General features: G+C 43.1%; 3 protein-coding genes across 3 annotated transcripts; all 3 read left to right on the top strand.

Moving 5' to 3' along the window:
- The first annotated feature begins 451 nt into the window (after positions 1-451).
- On the top strand, positions 452-5,797 carry LOC128887546 (protein TRC8 homolog). Its single transcript, XM_054143558.1, has 4 exons — positions 452-1,959; positions 2,075-2,464; positions 2,835-3,202; positions 3,279-5,797. The coding sequence occupies exons 2-4, from the start codon at positions 2,173-2,175 to the stop codon at positions 4,620-4,622; spliced, it is 2,004 nt and encodes a 667-aa protein (XP_053999533.1). The 5' UTR covers positions 452-1,959; positions 2,075-2,172; the 3' UTR covers positions 4,623-5,797.
- Positions 5,798-10,172: 4,375 nt separating this feature from the next.
- LOC128893295 (cilia- and flagella-associated protein 61-like) lies at positions 10,173-15,915 on the top strand. The gene is made up of 10 exons (XM_054154152.1): positions 10,173-10,294; positions 10,841-11,025; positions 11,089-11,215; positions 11,385-11,717; positions 12,109-12,353; positions 12,695-12,945; positions 13,144-13,397; positions 13,469-13,706; positions 13,819-14,063; positions 15,072-15,915. The coding sequence occupies exons 1-10, from the start codon at positions 10,173-10,175 to the stop codon at positions 15,229-15,231; spliced, it is 2,160 nt and encodes a 719-aa protein (XP_054010127.1). The 3' UTR covers positions 15,232-15,915.
- LOC128893284 (cilia- and flagella-associated protein 61-like) lies at positions 15,748-18,424 on the top strand. Its single transcript, XM_054154141.1, has 7 exons — positions 15,748-15,892; positions 15,963-16,132; positions 16,808-17,020; positions 17,074-17,178; positions 17,548-17,625; positions 17,685-17,801; positions 18,179-18,424. The coding sequence occupies exons 1-7, from the start codon at positions 15,748-15,750 to the stop codon at positions 18,299-18,301; spliced, it is 951 nt and encodes a 316-aa protein (XP_054010116.1). The 3' UTR covers positions 18,302-18,424.
- Positions 18,425-18,718: the final 294 nt, after the last annotated feature.

The raw sequence follows: 18,718 nt of genomic DNA, 5'->3' as shown, positions 1-18,718 counted from the left end.
TGCTAGTAGTTTTTTTCGTAGTTGGGGCAGTCTGAGAATAACGGAGAGACGTGATACCAAGGCCAACTTCGTTTCTTTAAATAGAATTAATACTTTGATAATATGATTCGATAAATTAATGAATTCTAATTGTACAAATATTCAAGTATGCCTATTCTAAAATTAATGCTTTACAAGATATTCGGCTATTAATGTGTTACGATGCGGCCTTGATCGGCCTTGAATAATCTTGAGTCATAGGACGTTGAACTCGTCCTTGAAAAAGAACATTCTCTAATATATGCAACTCTTTAAAATAGCAGCGTTATGGACACCGTTAACGGTTCTTAAAATGAAGTTGATCTTTGTATTTTCTTCACATCTCTACTTACAAAAGACTATTGATATTAGATTATGTCAGAATCATAATTTTCTACAATCGAACAAACATTTTGTCGTATAATACGTACCGTCATCGGTAAAGTGTTTTCGCTATTCGACTGAGATCGAACTTATGCTTCCAAAATCAATTGACATTTTGTTTCAGTCTCCACAGTCCCGTTCCTCCTCTTGTATCACCTCGTCATTGTAATGTTATTACAGTCCACCACTTTTTATTTTTGCGAGCGAACGATAGAGAGTACATGATACTATTAACGAATAAAATTATGAATTTGCATAATAAAATTACCGATATTGAATCTATAATTACGAACATGTATCTATATATACATAATTTCCATCGCATGCTCGTTTGGTGCATAACAATATCGATTAAGTTTTATTTAAAAATTAATATTACTAGTTTGCACGTTGTCGTCTCGAGTGTTTCATTGAGTAGCAAACTTTACGAATGATCATCTTTAATGTGGTTACGATTTTTCGAAGTTTCATTAGTAACATCGATTTCAAATCGAATATATCACGCATTCTTCGCTTGCATCGATCGATTTTACCATTGGTATTGTATATTTGCATGCATTTCACCTTCTGATTATTCATCATTTTTTCAAGAATTCTTAAATTTCATCGAAAGTTTCTTGAACCGAATGACGTACGCACAATGCATTCCTGTTATCATCTTTCGCTATATTTTCACAAGACGTAAAGTTGAAGGATGCAAATTAACAGGACTTTATCATTTTATCTTTGGCGATGTTAAGAATTCATGAAACGGTTTCGTTGATAAAAGTAAATCCATAGCTATCGCAAGAAAAGATGGAATCTATGCTTTCGTATCGTTATATTAATTACAAATAAAATTTACTCCATTCTTTTTCGTCTTACGTTGATCACTGTACGATGAACACGTATAGTGAATATCACGTAGCGCCATCTGCTCAAATCGTTTAAATTCTTCGTGTACGTCCTCCGTAACCTCCAAAGAATACGCGGCCGCGTTTTACGTCGGAGAAAATTACGCGTATCGCAAAAACGAACTTTAGTCCGTATTCAATCGTTGTTTCGTACGTGCGTTACTAGTTTCCGGTTATTGTTCTCGTAGAGTAAACATTCGGGAACGCCGTTTGATTCCAAGCGAAGTAGAAGGAAAACACGACTGACAGAAGTTCGAAGACCGAAAACTCGCGAGTACTACCTGTTGTCGCGATATTTTCGCACAATGACAGATTCTTTTCCATAACATTATGAAACCATGTGATGTGCTTCGTGGCGCCTGCAATTGGGAAAAGAATAATCGACCATTTCCTACCATTAAATGTACGCTTTACGTTCATCCGACAGGATCGAGTTCAACACGTTGATTCGTCAAAATTTTGAAAACTCCACTGCATCCTTTATCACCACGATCATTTTTTCATAAATAATTCTTCTTGTCGATCGTGATCGTACATTGTAATAAACGATCGCTCAAACATTTCGATTTCGCCGCCTTTTTACTGACAAGAATCGTCTCGGTCATTCATCCCAGATAACAGCGATTTGAGAATGTGATAAATAGGAACGTTTGAAATTCTGAAGGTGAGCTTGCATGTAACGTTATGTGTTCTTTGAACGTGAAAGATAAGTAAATTGAAATCGTACAGGATAGTTTACATAGTCTATTTTTAATACCTTTGATTTTTATGTTGAACAGAATGAATTAAGTCGAGCTGCTTTGGAAAAACTGTTCTTGTACTGTGTACAAGCATCCAACTTAAAGTCTATAGAACGGAAGACAAACTATAAAAGACAATGGATAGCTCTATACAAGAGAGGTTTCTAGGCTTTATCGACGTTATAATTAGGGTTCCACCGTTATTCATCATAGACGCATTACTTAGAATTGGACTGGGACTTCCTAGCGAGGATGTAGTGCTGGAGAGCACAGAACAAGGGTTCAAAATTTCAAATGTTCTAGACAGCACTGTTAATACAATGGCATCGGTCACATCCAACTCATTTCTCATAGAACTATTCGATTTCGGACACCTTGCCTATAAGATGTATTTTATGATTATATTGAAATTTTTATGCTGCTGTTTAGGTAAGATATTTATGTTGTAATTAATTTATTTAATCAACTTTAATCTATTTTATCGTGCATATGTGCTTAATTGTGTATGTAGAGGAATGTTTTAATTTTACAATAGGCAAGCAGTCAAATTTGACATTGAAATACAATTGAAAAGCAGCATTTACTATAAATAAATTTGACAAATTCAGACAATCGGTGGTAGAATGTCTAGTCATGTTTAAAGTGGTCAGGTTAATTTCTGTGGGTCAATGTATGGGTAAAGAGGGGCAAACATGTTACGCAACTGTCAAAGCATTAATGATACTTAAGTCAAACTATACAGTGCTAGTAAGCATTTGTACTTATTTCTTTTGCAATGATAAAATTGTTCAATTTTCAGGGTGTATTGCTGCATTATGTACATTCATGTTATGGACAAAACATCTGATAGTTGTGTACCTATACTTAATGTCAATGGGAGTAATAGTCCTATCCCACTGGTCAAATGTTAGTACAATGAAAGCTATTATAGCATATGTGAGCACACACGAATCTACGACTCGTATTCTCGATGATATTTTATGTTTCAATATAAAATACATTCTAAACGAAGGACCTGGATTTGTGTTAATTGAAAACTACATATTGCAATGCTTGTTAGCTAGTATATTTTGTTATACTCATCTTGCCCCGAAACATCCGATTTTACAAAAACTTCTTATACTGAGTTTCATGGCACCATCCATCTTGGCCATTTATCCGCTACCGGTAATTAAATTAATTAATAAACATTAGCATTTTGGAATAAGGTATTCATAAACTGAAAGGTAAACTATGCTTTCAGACGCAATTTCTTCACCACGCACCGGTGTTTGCGGCACTTCTCCCGATGGCTGTGTGCAACTTCGTGTTTTGGTACAATGGGATCACCATACTGAAGACGGTGTACATGGGTTATCAACACGCGCGCAACTTTATAAACAATTACGGTCTATCCGCGCTTGCAGAGACCGAGTGGATCCGATTGAACGTTCCGTGCGTGTTACGCACGTTTTGGATGTTACGCGTGGGGGGACAAGTGATCCATATTCTCGTGAATCACTATGGCGAAGAAACGTTTACGTACTTCGTGATGATCAAAACTCTGTTGATAAACGGTTGCGAGACCTTGACAGCAGTTCTGGGAATGACCAGTATAATATCGTTCATTTGCCACTACATCGGCTGTTTCTTCCAATGGGTGCTCCTCGCCGAAGATGGGGATGAGACGAGTATCGGCACCGTGTCAGCGATTTTGTTTTACATGCTGGCCCTTCAAACGGGGTTGACGAGCTTGGACAGAGACAAACGTTTAGTCCGCCTCTGTCGTAACTTTTGTCTACTGTTTACGGCGGTTCTACACTTTGTACACAACATCGTGAATCCTCTGTTAATGTCTCTGAGTGCCTCCCACAATCCAGCCCTTCACCGACACATTCGCGCGCTTGCGGTATGCGCGTTTTTGATACTATTTCCGGTTTCGTTGCTCGTGTATCTGTGGTCACACTTTACCGTGAGCACGTGGTTGTTGGCGGTGTCGGTGTTCAACATCGAGGTGATAGAAAAGGTGCTGGTCTCCCTCGCGATCTATTCCCTGTTTCTCATCGACGCGTATCGCAGCGTGTTTTGGGAGCAGCTCGACGACTGCGTTTACATTATACGCTCGTTTGGCAACACGGTGGAGTTCGCTTTCGGCATCATCCTCTTCTTCAACGGTTTCTGGATTCTGGTGTTCGAGTCTGGCGGAGCGATACGCGCCATTATGATGTGCATTCACGCCTATCTGAACATCTGGTGCGAGGCGAAGGCCGGATGGAGCGTGTTCATGAAGCGTCGTACGGCAGTGAACAAAATCAATTCCCTACCGGAGGCCAAGGCGGAACAGCTCGAGATGTTGAACGACGTGTGCGCCATTTGCTACCAAGAGATGCGCAGCGCCAAGATCACGCGCTGCAATCACTACTTCCACGGTGTTTGTTTACGAAAGTGGTTGTACGTGCAGGACCGTTGTCCACTTTGTCTCGACATACTGTACAAAGTCGAAAACACGCAGACCAACAAGGCCAACAACGAAGTTATCGCCGTCGAACAAGAAGCGCGAAGCAACAGCGAAAATAACGTTTTCCAACGAGTGAACGAGGATAGGTGAAAGAACGCATAGCTTTATTGTGATACTTCCGGATAACAGATAGAACTATTACGAATTATGACATTTTAAATCGAAAGGCATCGATCTCCAAAAAATCTTGCCGCGAATGATTTCGTTTCTCTCTTAACGCCGCTCAAATTTCAGTACATACTCTCAAGTACTCTGTACTTTAAGCACGGCCGACAGAACGTTTCCCCGATTGGTTGTACTCCGTCGAAAAAAACAAATTTAATCATTGTATAAAGCTTCGAACGATAAATCGCGCGTATAGAATCGTTACCGCGTACACATCGCGACACCTAAGCTTCCAACGTGCCGATCACTCTTCCATTTATAAGCAAGTGTTTTATCGACTTTCTGCGTTTATCGATTCGCGCCGAGAAGCTTATATACCACATTTTCCATTAGAATAAACGTCCCTGAACACGAATCAACCGAATTACCGTGTGTTTTCTCTCAGAACGCTAAATAGTTTAATTTAAGCCTTCGAAAGACTGCATTGACCGAGATGTGTTTCCACTTTATGGTAATCGTTGATTTGTAATAGTTTTGAAAGTGGTATTGATTACTACGAATTACGTAGAAGATGTAGTTTTTATTTATGCTTTTGTAAAGAATAGTTTTGTAATACATCGTTGAGCGAAGTGAAACCGATATACGATAACAAAGTATCGTTTGACGAGTAATGACGGGTTCCAGAACGAATCGAATCGAATTTACATATTTTATATAAACAAGTAGCTTCAGGCTTCAGCCTGCAAGTCGCGTGCAATTTTCGCGAATCGATTCGATTGTTCGCTAGGAGAACATAAAAAGACGGAATGCAACATTTTCGTATTTCGATTTCAAATTTCGTAGAGCTAGTATTCGCCCAATTTAATCGATCGTAGTATCTCGTTACGTGAAAAGATCGTGTACGATTTTCTATTACGTGTTAAGTTTACTCGCAAGGATTGCCATCATCTTTACAGATTTCTGCTACTTTCTCCGTCGCTTCGAGTCACATTTACAAGGCTTCGTGATAGTCAATCGATTAACAGCAGAAATAATGTAAAGTTTTCTAATTTATTGCCTCGGAAGCATGGTATTCACTTACACGATTCTACGATAACCGTATAAAAGGTTTGTTTGTAAGATCAAAATTCTATCCAATAAATGTTATATTTTTAAACCATCGTTGTGTACCGATCGCGCTTGCTCTCAATCGAACTTTGTCAGAGCAAAGTGTCTGGCACGCTGCCTCGCGGAATGCATAATGCACCTTCGCGTAATTAGAGCAATTCCAACGTGGGTGACGTAACTGGGTGAGGGACGTACCATTGTACGCAGTTGCCGGCCACGTGCCCGATCGTAGAATCGCTAAGCGTGCGTTACCATTATCGACGGAGTTCGATTTAACTAAAGGGTCCATAAAACTAATTATTAATTGTATTTCAGATGCAAGAATCGCGAGTACTCAACGTCTACAGAAACGAAGGACTACTCATCTTTCAAAGGTTCCAAGTATAGTAACCTTTGGACCACATAGTTATTAGATAACCCGATGCAAATTTCTTGACTGCATTTTTTATATAAATTCCAGGCTTCTCAAACCTCGAGGATCGAGTCGAATGGACCCCGCGATAGGACATGGATACATACGCGTATACATAAATCAATGGATCGAGCAGCCTGTAGAATGTTTTTGAACAGTGCATCCTATTCTAAACGTTGAATAGTAAATTCAAACTGGTTGCTGGTTGCTTGTAGTATACGTTTTGAAAAACGAAAGGACGCTAATTCAGGAGCAGTCGCGGAGAAAGCCGGATGTAAACACGGTAGAGAATTTTCGTTTGCTTCCCATTTTCGATAACGGCACATAGGCGAGTAGTTCTCGCGAGGTACTTTCCCGTACCTCCCACCTTTACGCCATCACGGCTCTCTTTCGCGTTACAGTTGCCGTCGGTTGATCTCCGAAAGTCCACCGCTCGATCCTCGATCCCAGTCTAGCGCGCACCGTCGACGAGCGAGGGTGTTGACCGTTCTCCAATTTTTTCTGGCGAGAGATCCAAGTTTAACGAGCAACAGGTAAGCTCAGCTCATACTAGTTTGAAACATACAGTGACGCGTGCAGCTGGAGAAACATCTGTTTAAGACGATGATTATTAACATTTTTACTGATGTATTAGTCAATGGCAGGAAAAACCTCTGCGGTGAATCAGACAAGCAGCATTTGTTATTTATTTAACATCGCGATTTAACGTTTATTGTACAATGAAAGTGGAAAACTGATGATGCTCGAGAAGAAAGATTAGCAACATATTATAAATAATCTCCTTAATCGCGTTAACGATACACGGTCGTTGTATGAACAGATAACAAAGAAAGACGTTCAAACAATGGCTGCTTAACGTACAGACGCGAACACTTGAGCAATATATTGGCTTTTGCGACGCGTTTCACAAACTGGAACTAACGTTTACACCCGTTACAAGAGACACGAGAGAAGGTTGGGTTCGTGAAAATTGTACAGGTGTATTAAGAAAAAAATATAGTAAATCTATTTCGAAATGGTGTAGCGACTTATCGGGTAAACATTTTTTAAATTTCAATCGCAAGGTCTGCATCTTCCAAACAATTTCGAAACCAGCAAAGAGATGACTTAGACATGGCCCATTTTCGCGGGAACGTGGCATGTTTCTATTTGAATACAAAATACTTAGTTGCTCCACTTTCGCGAGGAAGTAAACATTATCGTTTGGATGGATCACCGTTGCTCGCGAGTACCCGCTTCCGCGCAGCGGGAACGCAACGTGTTGTTTCGCGTCGTGTCGGTTCGCTGGCCTGTCGGAGGAATTGTGAGAACCCGAGTAAAAGTAAAAGTAAAGGAACAAGGAGCCTTGCGCGTTTCGCAAGTCGGAAATTCGTACGGAGTTTCGCCTGACGTAACGTGTTACGATCCGTTGGCGTGTTCGATCGACCACGTTGTGTGTTATGTCGGCAAATTAGGTGGGAAAAATTCACGTTTCCTGTTTCTCACCGTGAATAATCGAAACCGATCGGATGGATAAATTTTAATTATCACAAGCATTAATTAATGCTAACGCTTATGCATTTATGGTATACGTTGATGTGGGAAAGATGTAAATAATCTTGAAGTCTTCGTCGGAATCTCCAACTTCCCACGGTGATTTTAGCCATTATATCGCAAATTCTAATTAGAAGATTGCAAAGTTAATATGCAAATTGTATCGATGATAGTCGTGGATACGGTAAGAATATCTATAAACTTGGGGTACATGGGTTACACTGGCGACAATCGATGCAATTTGCATGTCAATTTATCATTCACCCAAAGAGGACCTGAAATAGACTGCTTTAACGAATAGCGCAGTACATTCTGAAACATAGATTGCTTAATGGAAGCTTGGTCCCCTCGTGACAGGAGCGTTTCTTCCGCGTCGCGACGAACTTGGAGCGCGTAATCGGTCGGCGGATCTTCAGCGAGCTAATTAGAAACTTGTGCTGTCGGATCGCTTTCTGAACCATGGACAGAGAACTCGTCTTCATCTGGAAACGATAATCGATCGCTTTGCGCGAGCTTTTGTCTCCAATTTCTTCCACTCGAGTTTCACTTAATTGCTTCTAATTGCCTCGAACTGATGCTCGACAAAGACTATCTAAACAACAGTCTTGCAAGACAACTCTAGACGAATCGCGACTGGAGGAGTATTCGACTTGCATAGGAGACTGTGCATACGAGAATTTTATTGTTTGAGATCTTATTCCTTACTCGAAATTTTGACAAGCAATCTGTCCAACTCTGCCAAAAAGCAGACGCAGGCTGCCAAAACGGTCGCGTTATTACCTCGCGTGACGTGACACGGCGTTGCATGACACGAGTCATTAAGCGAGGTTCTCGGAAACGCCACGAGCAATCGGCAGACCTCGAGTCTCGAATTTCACCATTTCGCAGATGTGGCACGAAGGGAGAAATTAGAATAACAACGGATTGTACGAGCTAGCGAAAAGTGCATCGACGCAAACGTAACTCTTAGCGATCGTCAGTCCTGATTGCATCGTTGTTGCGCGCACGTGTTCCCAGTGTTACAACCACCGAATGCACCGTAAATACTAAATAGCTTCCGCCTGTGTTTCGCCGCGAAAGAAATATCGTTTCCACGCTCGTCACGCAGCTGCGCTCGAGTATTGTTCAGTTTCTTTTTAACGAAATGTTTCGAATCTTAAAACGAATTTTGAACATCTCAGGATTCCCGAGGAAGACTGTTCTACGTCTTGGGAGTTTGAGGAAATTGAGAATACTTCGTGCTCGCCAAAGTTTACGAATAGAACAACCGACGACGAAGGTTGACACTCGTTTTCTAATAACTTTCGACCTAACGTCGGCTGCCTTTACTCAAGGAGTTTTATTTTACCAGTTTTATTTTACGCGATAACGAACAAGAAAGGAACGATTAACCAGTCGAAGGAGTCACTGTGAACACTGCTTAATGCAAGAGGTTCGCGAAGAAAGGAGATCTGGCCGCGAAAGAAGACGAAGAGGGGCGAGGAGCGAGTACGCGAAGCAATTACTTTGCCTCTCCGTTTGAATCGTTCGCGGAGTTTCGTTATTACCTTTTTTGTGGGCGTTAAGTCGGTCGCCTTCTCGGGCCCATACAGTCAGCCTCGGTTTTCCCACGGTCAATCGGCACTCGGTAATTCGATCGATCGTTTTTCTTTCGCAAGGGATCGGCCTAAGAAGGAGTAAGGGTAATAACACTAATAGGGCCTAGATATATAGGTACGTAAAACACAGAGATGATCGGACGCACTAACCTGACACATAAATATTTAATTACAAAATTAGAACCATCAAAATGCAACCATTGTGATAGTACCCTCACTGTGCGACACTTAATTGAGGAATCTAAGGAACTGGAGGAAGACAGAAGAATTGTACATATCTCAAAGACTTTACACATGGTACTAAACGATACGGGCGAGTTCTATAAATTTCCGAAAGCGTTGGACAGACACAATTTACTGGTTCAAGTACGAGGATGACATTTACATAAACAACTAGTCGCTTTGCCAAATGTGGTCGCCAATAACCTAGACGTTGAAGTGACTTTAACACGTTCATGCAAGCTATTTGTGTTTCTCGTCATGGGGCGGCGCGGTGGTACACGCCATCCGATAGACACGCGAGCGTGAGCCACCGGTGGAACACGCCGGCGTGAACGTGTTAAACAAGTCATTTCAAAAAAAGGAAATTGTCAACATTTTTAGTTGAATCAGGGTAGGGTTTCGAATCGTCGAAGGATGACGATGGCCAATAATTCGGGAGCTGCTTTAGCTCTCCAGCGTGTAATTTCTCGGTCCATTTTCGACCTTGACGTCCATTAACTCGACCTCGATAAAAATTCCTCCAATTTTCGTAGTCGCAACCAATTCTCGGTTCCAAACGGTGAACATAGTCGATGAGTGAGAGCTTTTCATCGAAAATCGAGGATCTCGAGTCGAACTTCACCCTGTTGGAATTCCTCAACTTTCCGTTGATGCGTCGACAAGATGATGAACGCGTGGTTCGGCGATTTTGAGGCGTATTTCGCTGGAAAAGAGTACCAAGAACCACCGACGAACATCTTCGGCGTCAGGCGCATGGAATACTCCGACATTCCGGTCCTCGAGCGGTTCATTCGATCGGACACATACGAAATCTTCGGAGACACGGACCTTGGACGCATCTAGTATCGTCGATACAATCAGAGATAGTTTAAATAACGATTAGAATTATTACGAATATTTGAATACATCTTTGCGCGACGGTTCTCCGTCTTCGAATAAGATCACAGAAGAACGTGTTGCATTTCCAGCGAAGCCTCTTGCTTGTCCATGGTTCAGTGCAACGAGAAACGCGACGTCGTGTCGGGCATATGTCTTTGCAATTATCCCAACGTGCCGTCGGTGATTCCCCAGGACTGGCCGACCTGGTTCGACACACTATACGGGTAAACGGGATTGTCTGGTTAGGAACGATTATAGCGCGCGATTATTAACGATCGACGACGTTGTCCTTCTGCGTAATGTCGAGCAACTCGTATTCTTTAACAGAATATTATATCATCTACTGACTCTCTCTTCTCTTTCTCTGAATCGTTACTTTATCGAAAGAGAAAATAAGTTTGACGCGATAGAGGGTCAAACGGAAAGGTGAACGATCGATTCGTTTGAAAAAGGCTGGAAAACGTGACGGAAAGAAACGCGATGTTCGTGCACTTCCTCGTATGGGACAGGCGCTACACGGGCCGCTTCTTCGAGGACCTCCTGACCGGGCTGTTCGACGTCGCCTTGTATCTGCTGCACGTGATCCTCGTGCTTCCTCCCCGGGTTATTCCAGGTGACCCCTCGAATCGATCCTCCGGTCGATGACGCGACGCGACCCGACCAGACCCACCGCGAACAGTCCTCTGTGTAATTCTTCTAGCGGACGTGTTCGAACGGCAGATGATCAGGATCTCGTCCAAGTGCTTGGTGAACACGTACTCTGTGCAGTCCCTCTACGTGACCGTTCGCTACCTGAAAAATTCCAGGCTCAGAATGAGACGCGTCGTGTGAGGCTGATTACCATTTTTCATTGTCAGGAATAAGACGAATCCAATTCTTCGCGCGTTACATTGGGATTCGAACACCGCTATCTAGAAAAACCGCGGATCTAGAAAAAATAACCTGGGATCCTGTGGTAACGCGCGGTTAAGGAGAATGAATCTTTGCGTGCGACAGAGAGGAGGATAACGACCTGGTGATACCGATCATCGACGCCGAGTCGAAACTCGTGAAGGAATTCTACGGGGAGTACTACGTCAGCGAGATGGTTCGTTATCCCAACGATTACCGACAGTTGATCGTCTCGGAGGACAAGGAGGGCCTGGCCACTGGCGTGATGTTCCTCAGCAGCAGGATAGACGTCGACACTCTCAACGAGAACTTCGAGCTTGGACCGTACAACGGCCTCAGGAAGCCCAGCGAGAACGACGTGATCCCTCCGGAGAGCATGGAGCCTGCCAGCGAGACCTTCTTCTCCATTTTCTCGCGAAAGCCTCGAGCGGAAACGATGTACGAGTCGAAGACTGATAAAGTTGATATACAGTCAATCCCATAAATATTCGTACTCTCTGTGTCTATCGAAGATATTTGACTAAATTAAATAATAGTTTTGATATTACCAAATGAATTTTTCGTTATAAATATGTATACGAATAAGCTTACGTTTGTATAAATTTATATATACATCAACATATTGATACAAACATACACTTGGAAACATCAAACCTACCATTTAATTTAAACAAATTTGTGCTTAGTGGGACTGACTGTAACATGATAAAGTTGATGCAATTAAGACGGTTTATGTGATCGTTTTTCTCAACTTTTACGCATTTTAATCTCACTGAAATCCTTTCCTCGCGCATTGACTCCACCACGAGGAACTCCTCTATCTGCGCAGAGATGCCAGCTTCCCGATGACCATCTCTGCGGGTGGAAGCACCGAGCACTTGGAGGAAGCAAACGAAAGTAGCAGTTCCGCAGCCTCGATCGATCCTCGAGCAGAGAAGTCTACGGAAAAGCCGGTCGACTTCTCAGAGCTCACCTTTCTCTCCGAAGTGGTGTCGATCGCTGATTACTTCAATACCTACTACCACTCGAAGATGCGGACCAGCGCGTTCGGGGACACAATATTCGACGTTCCTCGTTAGTTCAATCCTTTGCATTCGATGCCTTTTTTTTTGTATCTACCAGCAACTCGAGATGCTTTCTTAGTATTTTATTGCCACGAATGCTAAGCTTAGATTGGCTTCGAAGATGTCGAAGGAATTTGTGATTTGAGAATCAGCTCACCGTTACTTCGCCGACAATCATTTTATTTACGAAACCTCGAGTTCTAAAGAAATGGAACCTGAACAAACATTATTGCTGGTTGATTCATTGCGTCAAACCTGGTGGCGACCGAGAGTTACCTCTCGCGTGGAAAGGTTTAGGTATACCTCGAAACGTCGATGGGAAAAACGCAAAGTTTTCTTCTTTCGACGAAGGAAAAACCACCGTGCCAACGATCGAGATCAGCGAGGTGCCAGTCGAAGATGTCCAGCTTCCTCCGCGGCCGATCTATCGCGGCGAGGTGAACGCGTTCGTCTTGGAGATCTTCGCGATGCAGGCGCAGATCAAGAACCGCTCCAGCAAGGACTTCATCGAGGCAGCATTCGAGTGTTTCCCTGACTTGGACTACTGCGCGATCCTTTTGCCCTGCTCGCATCCATTTCTGCCCTTCTTGGAATATTTCGTGGTACGTTGAGGATCCATACACGAAAACCTGAAGCTGCCAAGGGAAAGTCTATTTCAATAAGCAAACTTCAAAGAAACATGCATTTTAAAAAAATTTGCCCTAGCATAAATTTATTCTACGTAACCGCTAACAACATTTGCTTACTAAAAATAGACTTACGAGTGCAAAGGGTTAAAAGTCTACTCTTAAATCATTCAGCGAGTACCATTCAGATGCAACAAAGATTTTCCAATGACCCTGTACGTGACTCATCGAGCCGCTCTCCTCGGTGAAATAAAGTGTCGCGAAGGTGTTCCCGAACACGAGAACGGCGTGAGAAATCTTGTGCGATGGATTCCGAAGGCGGAAGACATTCTGGCAGACTTCGATGCGACGATGAAAAAGCAACGGTCGGACTTGTTCTGTTACGTCTTCCAGTGGAACGACACGGTGGTTGGGCTGGCGATTCTCCGGTGATTTTTCATTCTGTACTACTACTCTTTCTTTGGACATTTTCTACCCGCTCGTCTAATCGTCTAATTAGCGCCGAGAACGACGCCACTTACATCAGAAGACGTTACCACGTGGAGGATTACGTCGCGACGAAAAACGTGCCTCGAGACGCGTACGGTCGCATCCTGCACTTCGTTCTAATGCCGATCTTCTCCATTCATCTGCGGCACTTCTTGTGCGAAATCATGCGTCTCAGCGGTCTGACGGTCTTGTATTATCGGCTCACGGAAAGCGCTTTAAGCGCGCTGGTAAATACTCTCGAGTACAAAGTAATTCGTAGCGCAACCGAAGGAGGGAGAGACGAGATTGCTCGTCGGAATTAAGTGTGCACTTAAGTGAATCACTTCCGTTTGTCCGAGTACTCCACGCCCACGATTTCAGACGCGCTCCCAGCCACTGGCGATCTGTCTGAACGCCATGATTTTCGTCAATCCTCGGCGAAGGATCGAGTACAAGATCTGCGGTTACGTGGAAACCGATGAGCCTAAAACGGAAGAGGAATCGTTCGCGCTTTTCATGACGACGCCGCGACTGGCGATGCTTGGAAACTTCATCATCGACGCGAAGGTGGTCGTGGTGGGTGCTTCCGATTGCGGTATCGCTCTCATAGAACACCTTGCTTTGGGGTAAACGTGACAAGAGTTGTACTCTACTCGACATAGAATATTTTTCATGGCCCTAACGAGACATTCAACGTCTAGGTCCACCTTGGACTCCTCGCGATTCGCTAATCTCACGCTGATCTCGCCCAACGGTTTGCCCTTCGAGAACGAACACGGCCCCACGATCGCGCGTATGATTCCTTTTCGAAGTCGATACTGTCGAGATTATCGTCGCTTGGTCGCGGCGCGTTTCTGGACCAACGTTATCTATGGCACTGTAGTCGCGATTAACAGGTATCAACACGAGCATTAACCCTTTGCGCTCGGAGCCATTTCGTTACAGAATGTCCAAACAAGAATCGCGTCGTATCACATAATGTAACTTATAAAGCATGTAATTAACTGTAATCATACTTGAGCTTCTATGAATCTTTAGACATTGAGGAACATATTTTTGTCAAAAATCAAAATTTTATACTATTTTGATATGCGATAATGTGTGAAACAGTCATAGATACGCATTGATAGTTCTTGTCTCTCAAGTTGCAATCTTAGGCTTTCTTATATATCTTCACAAATTGCACCATGTCATACAAAATATGTTGTGTAGACTATTCACATGTAACACAAGCTCGTATTTGTTATATACAGTCAGTCCCATAAATGTTCGTATCCTCAATATCTATTAAAGAAATTTGTTTAAATTAAGTGGTAGGTTTGATGTTTCCAAGTGTATGTTTACGTATGTTTATGTCTAATAAATACATACATGTATATACTTATTCATATACATATTTATAATGAAAAGTTCATTGGGTAATATCAAAACTATTATTTAATTTAGTCAAACTTAGTCAGACAGAGGGTACGAATATTTATGACATTTTTCGTGATATTTGAATAGAAACTTTCAAGGAATCGTACACTTTTACAAATTTTAATCACTAATAAAGTTTATCTGGACCTACGATGTCCTTTCGAAATAAGGCATCCGAGCGCAAAGGGTTGAATCGTTGGACAAAAGTAATTGCATCGAGTCTGCGCTAAAATTAACGCGATCAATAGGAAAGAGAAGTACGTGACGGTGATGAATCAAGGAAACATCACGTACGACTACTTGGTGCTGAGCTGCGGATTGCAGTATCAGATGCCACAGTTTCGCGAGGAGTTCGAAGCGCAGAAGAAAGGGTAACGGAGGGAGAGAAGAGTAAAATCGAATAGAAATTCGCAGTAACGTATTTTTCGAGCAGGGAATTCCTGAAATACGAAACGCCTTGGAATTGTTTGGCGATCAACGACGATACTCAGGCCGCTACGTGTCTGGAGAGGATTCGTTTGTTGACGAAGAACTTCGAATACGAAAGTAGGTTGTTCGTTTTGGGTAGACGGTGTACCACGTGCCAGGCTCTCTTTCAGGAAAGATCGTCCTTTACGGGCGCAATATCGATTGCTATTGCGCGCTTCAAGGCCTCCTCGAATCCGGAATAAACGGTTCTTGGATCACTTTGATCGAGCCGCCGCTGCATCCGTGCGACTCTCGCGAGAGCGTCTTCTTCGGCGACTGCGAAGTAAATTTTCAACACCTTTGAGAAGTATACGGTTATAGAACCGGATCGTTTACGAAACAATCACGGATGTGTCGAAGGTATACGAGGAAGTGATGAACTCGATTTCGAAAAGCGGCATCGATGTACTTCTGGGATGGGAAATGATTGATTGGCACCTGAAGAAATCGAACGCGGGAGAATTGATCGAAGCGATCGTTCTGCGTTCGAAGGGCGACACGAGAACGATCGAGTGCGACGCGTTGCTCAACTTTAGCGAGAAAACGATCAACATGGAGATATTTTTGGGTGATCGATACGAATTACATAATCTCGCACCAGTCGACCAGGATGCACGATCCGAATCGATCCGTTTCAGCGATCTGCAGGTCTGGGTTGGTGTTCGATGGCCAGCTGGTCATAGATCCGGAGTTCAGGACGAACGATCCGTTCGTCTTCGCTGCTGGCACCGTAACAAAATATTGTAGGAGGTTCTACGCGGAGTCCTGGGAGCACAAGTACTACAACAGCGTGGAAATTGGCGAAAGAGTTAGTAACTCCTATAGTATCGATGACAACAGGTCGGAACAGAGCGGAAGAGTCGAGCGCCTATGGGTATCGGTTCTGCGAAAAGAGCGAATGGGGATTCGAAGAATGCGCGTGGAGTTCAGGGCGCTCGGCGACCCGTGGCACGAGTGTGCGATGTGTGTGAGAGAGGCTCGATGGTGCAGCGTGATCGAGGATCGAGAATTGAGTTCAGAGAGTTGAGACGAAAGGGTTCGTTACGAGTTCGTGAAAGTTAGCTGAAGTCGGAGAGTCGTTGCGAGAACTACGAACTTGGCGTGCTTTAGTTCATTTTTCTTCGAGTACATCTCGTAAAAATTGTACTTGTTCACGGTGTACAATCGGTCTCGTAAATATTCGTACCCACTATGTTTATCGAAGGAATTTGTCTAAATTAAATGATAGGTTTGACGTTTCTAAATCAATTTTTCATTATATATATATTAGGGGGAAAAAGTGTTAGAAAATGGTAGAAATTATTTTGTTAAAATAAAAATAAAATTTGGATTACTTTTCGGTCTTCCAATATACATATACAAGTGTAAAGAATTTATTATTTAATTTAGACAAAGTTCTTTAATATACAGAGAGGGTACGAATATTTACGAGACTGACTATAAGTGCCGTAATTTACGTAAAAAATGCTTCGATCGTTGAAAGCTCGCGAATATCCTGAGGTCGACCATCGACTCCCACCAGCGAGGCGTTCAAGTCCCCTTCGCCCGGGTCAAGAGCAAAACTTACTTGACGTTGCCTTCCTTTCGCTCCGCGAACGTCGTGTCCTGCACCTTGCCAGGAGGATATCGGTACCTTCACGTTCGCAAGCCTGGAAAAACCGTTCTACGCAAGCTGGCGATTCGATACGATTTTTACGTGAGTATTTCCTCGCGCTCCACGACTGGATGCTCCAATTTTCATGTGTTTAGGGCTCGGTGTTGGTGACGGGCTCCTGCGCGTCCGAAATCGGCTACTTTCGCATCAGGTTGAACCGCTTCGACTCTGTCGAGACCATCACCTGTTGCAACAGAAAGGTACCGATTATTATTACTCCTCCTTTTCTGGCAGGATAAAGACTATTGTCAGTGTCACGTTGCCTTATTATTATTACGAATATAATAATACTTTATTTACGGGCAATATACCCTTTACATCAAATACGATAACAAAAATATAAAAATCAGAAAAATGGAGACAAGCACAGCGTATCATCGTGTACCATGTTTGGCTAGACTACGTACATACACGCGAAATTGCTACAACTGAATTTGTTAATACCGAAGTTGATTCATGAAACAGATTGACAGAGATTATTGTTACAATTATACTGGATGTTGTTCGTTAGTTTACAATATTCTGATCAATATCACTCTTCGTGATCGAAGTCATGTACGATATTTCAGGACTTCGAGGTGCGCCACGTAATCTCGTTGTACGGAAAACACGAGAGCTTACTGAACGAGTTGAAGACGCGTTACCAAGTAAGCCACTCTGTTCGTTAAACCTGTAAAGTTTACAGAACGATATTGTTCATTGATAGAAATCGCTGATCGCGGATTTCTACGCGTACTTCCGGGAGCCGTGGGCACTGGCGATTTTCTACGACAGATTCGAGTGCCTTCTCGTGGAGAACCGAGCCACTTTGCTGTCGAAAACGGTAAGAGTGGCCAGGCAGGAACGATCTACAGGGCGCCTCCGAAGTGGTAGTAACAAGGGAGGTGATTCTACGTGAAAAATGGAATCGAAAAATGTAGAATAAAATTGTTTCATATGACGCTTTACTTTCGAAAAAAAAATAAGTTTGAAAATTTGTCGAATGTTGAAATTTGGCCACGATCTTCGGACCTTTAGATTTTTATTTGTGTGGTCATGTTAATTCAATTAATTATGAAAATAAAGCGTCACATGAACAAATTTTATTCTACATTTTCGATTCAATTTTTCACGTAGAATCACTTACTTCGCTTGTACCGCCAGTTACGGGACACCCTGTACAAAGTACATAAAAAAATTACTTAATTCTCTTCGTGACAGGCGGTTCCTGGCTCGTCTTTGATCGACGACTGCGTGCGCGCTCTGATAAAATCGAAATGGGAGCCGGTGAGTGGCGCGATGCGATTTTTCTTCTCCGTTTCCTTGATCGCGACGAATCTTTAGATGCTGGAAAACGATCGAAGGTGCATAGAGGAACGATACGTCGGCTCGGTGTACCAGCAGGAGCTGGAGCAGAGTCTGCTGGACTTCCTGCAGTTCTCCGAGGAGGACGTGCCCGTGTACTGCGCGCCTGGAAAGTTGCGTGAATTATACGCCGACATCGAGGACAGTCCTCTGTACACGGAACTCTAGCGAAGACGCCGATCCTCTGGAGCAGCGATCGTTTCTATTTTACGCTTTCCCGAGCGGCCAGACGCCAAATAAACGATCGCGACGATCATACGTGCTCGAAACTTACTTCTCGATCGACGAAGGAGCAGCGCACTCGATTCGAACGACTCTGTTCGTACCTCTGTTCGGAAGTGTGTCGAAGACCTATGGATGTCGATTAGAGACCACTATGTAGTATTCGCGCTTTGG

The sequence above is a fragment of the Hylaeus anthracinus genome, unplaced genomic scaffold, assembly GCF_026225885.1.
Source record: "Hylaeus anthracinus isolate JK02 unplaced genomic scaffold, UHH_iyHylAnth1.0_haploid 0, whole genome shotgun sequence".
Lineage (NCBI taxonomy): Eukaryota > Metazoa > Arthropoda > Insecta > Hymenoptera > Colletidae > Hylaeus > Hylaeus anthracinus.
This window is presented reverse-complemented; position numbering and strand designations above follow the sequence as displayed.

What these genes read in the sequence shown, in the direction of transcription:
- LOC128887546 (XM_054143558.1), top strand. Translation starts at nt 2,173, where the DNA reads ATGGATAGCTCTATACAAGAGAGGTTTCTAGGCTTTATCGACGTTATA. An exon ending in ATTTTTATGCTGCTGTTTAG is followed by an intron (nt 2,465 to 2,834) that starts GTAAGATATTTA and finishes TTCAATTTTCAG; the next exon opens with GGTGTATTGCTGCATTATGT. An exon ending in TGGCCATTTATCCGCTACCG is followed by an intron (nt 3,203 to 3,278) that starts GTAATTAAATTA and finishes CTATGCTTTCAG; the next exon opens with ACGCAATTTCTTCACCACGC.
- LOC128893284 (XM_054154141.1), top strand. Translation starts at nt 15,748, where the DNA reads ATGATTGATTGGCACCTGAAGAAATCGAACGCGGGAGAATTGATCGAA. An exon ending in GCGTGGAAATTGGCGAAAGA is followed by an intron (nt 16,133 to 16,807) that starts GTTAGTAACTCC and finishes GATCGTTGAAAG; the next exon opens with CTCGCGAATATCCTGAGGTC. An exon ending in TCACCTGTTGCAACAGAAAG is followed by an intron (nt 17,179 to 17,547) that starts GTACCGATTATT and finishes ACGATATTTCAG; the next exon opens with GACTTCGAGGTGCGCCACGT.
- LOC128893295 (XM_054154152.1), top strand. Translation starts at nt 10,173, where the DNA reads ATGATGAACGCGTGGTTCGGCGATTTTGAGGCGTATTTCGCTGGAAAA. An exon ending in GACATTCCGGTCCTCGAGCG is followed by an intron (nt 10,295 to 10,840) that starts GTTCATTCGATC and finishes CGTTTGAAAAAG; the next exon opens with GCTGGAAAACGTGACGGAAA. An exon ending in AAGCCTCGAGCGGAAACGAT is followed by an intron (nt 11,718 to 12,108) that starts GTACGAGTCGAA and finishes CTATCTGCGCAG; the next exon opens with AGATGCCAGCTTCCCGATGA.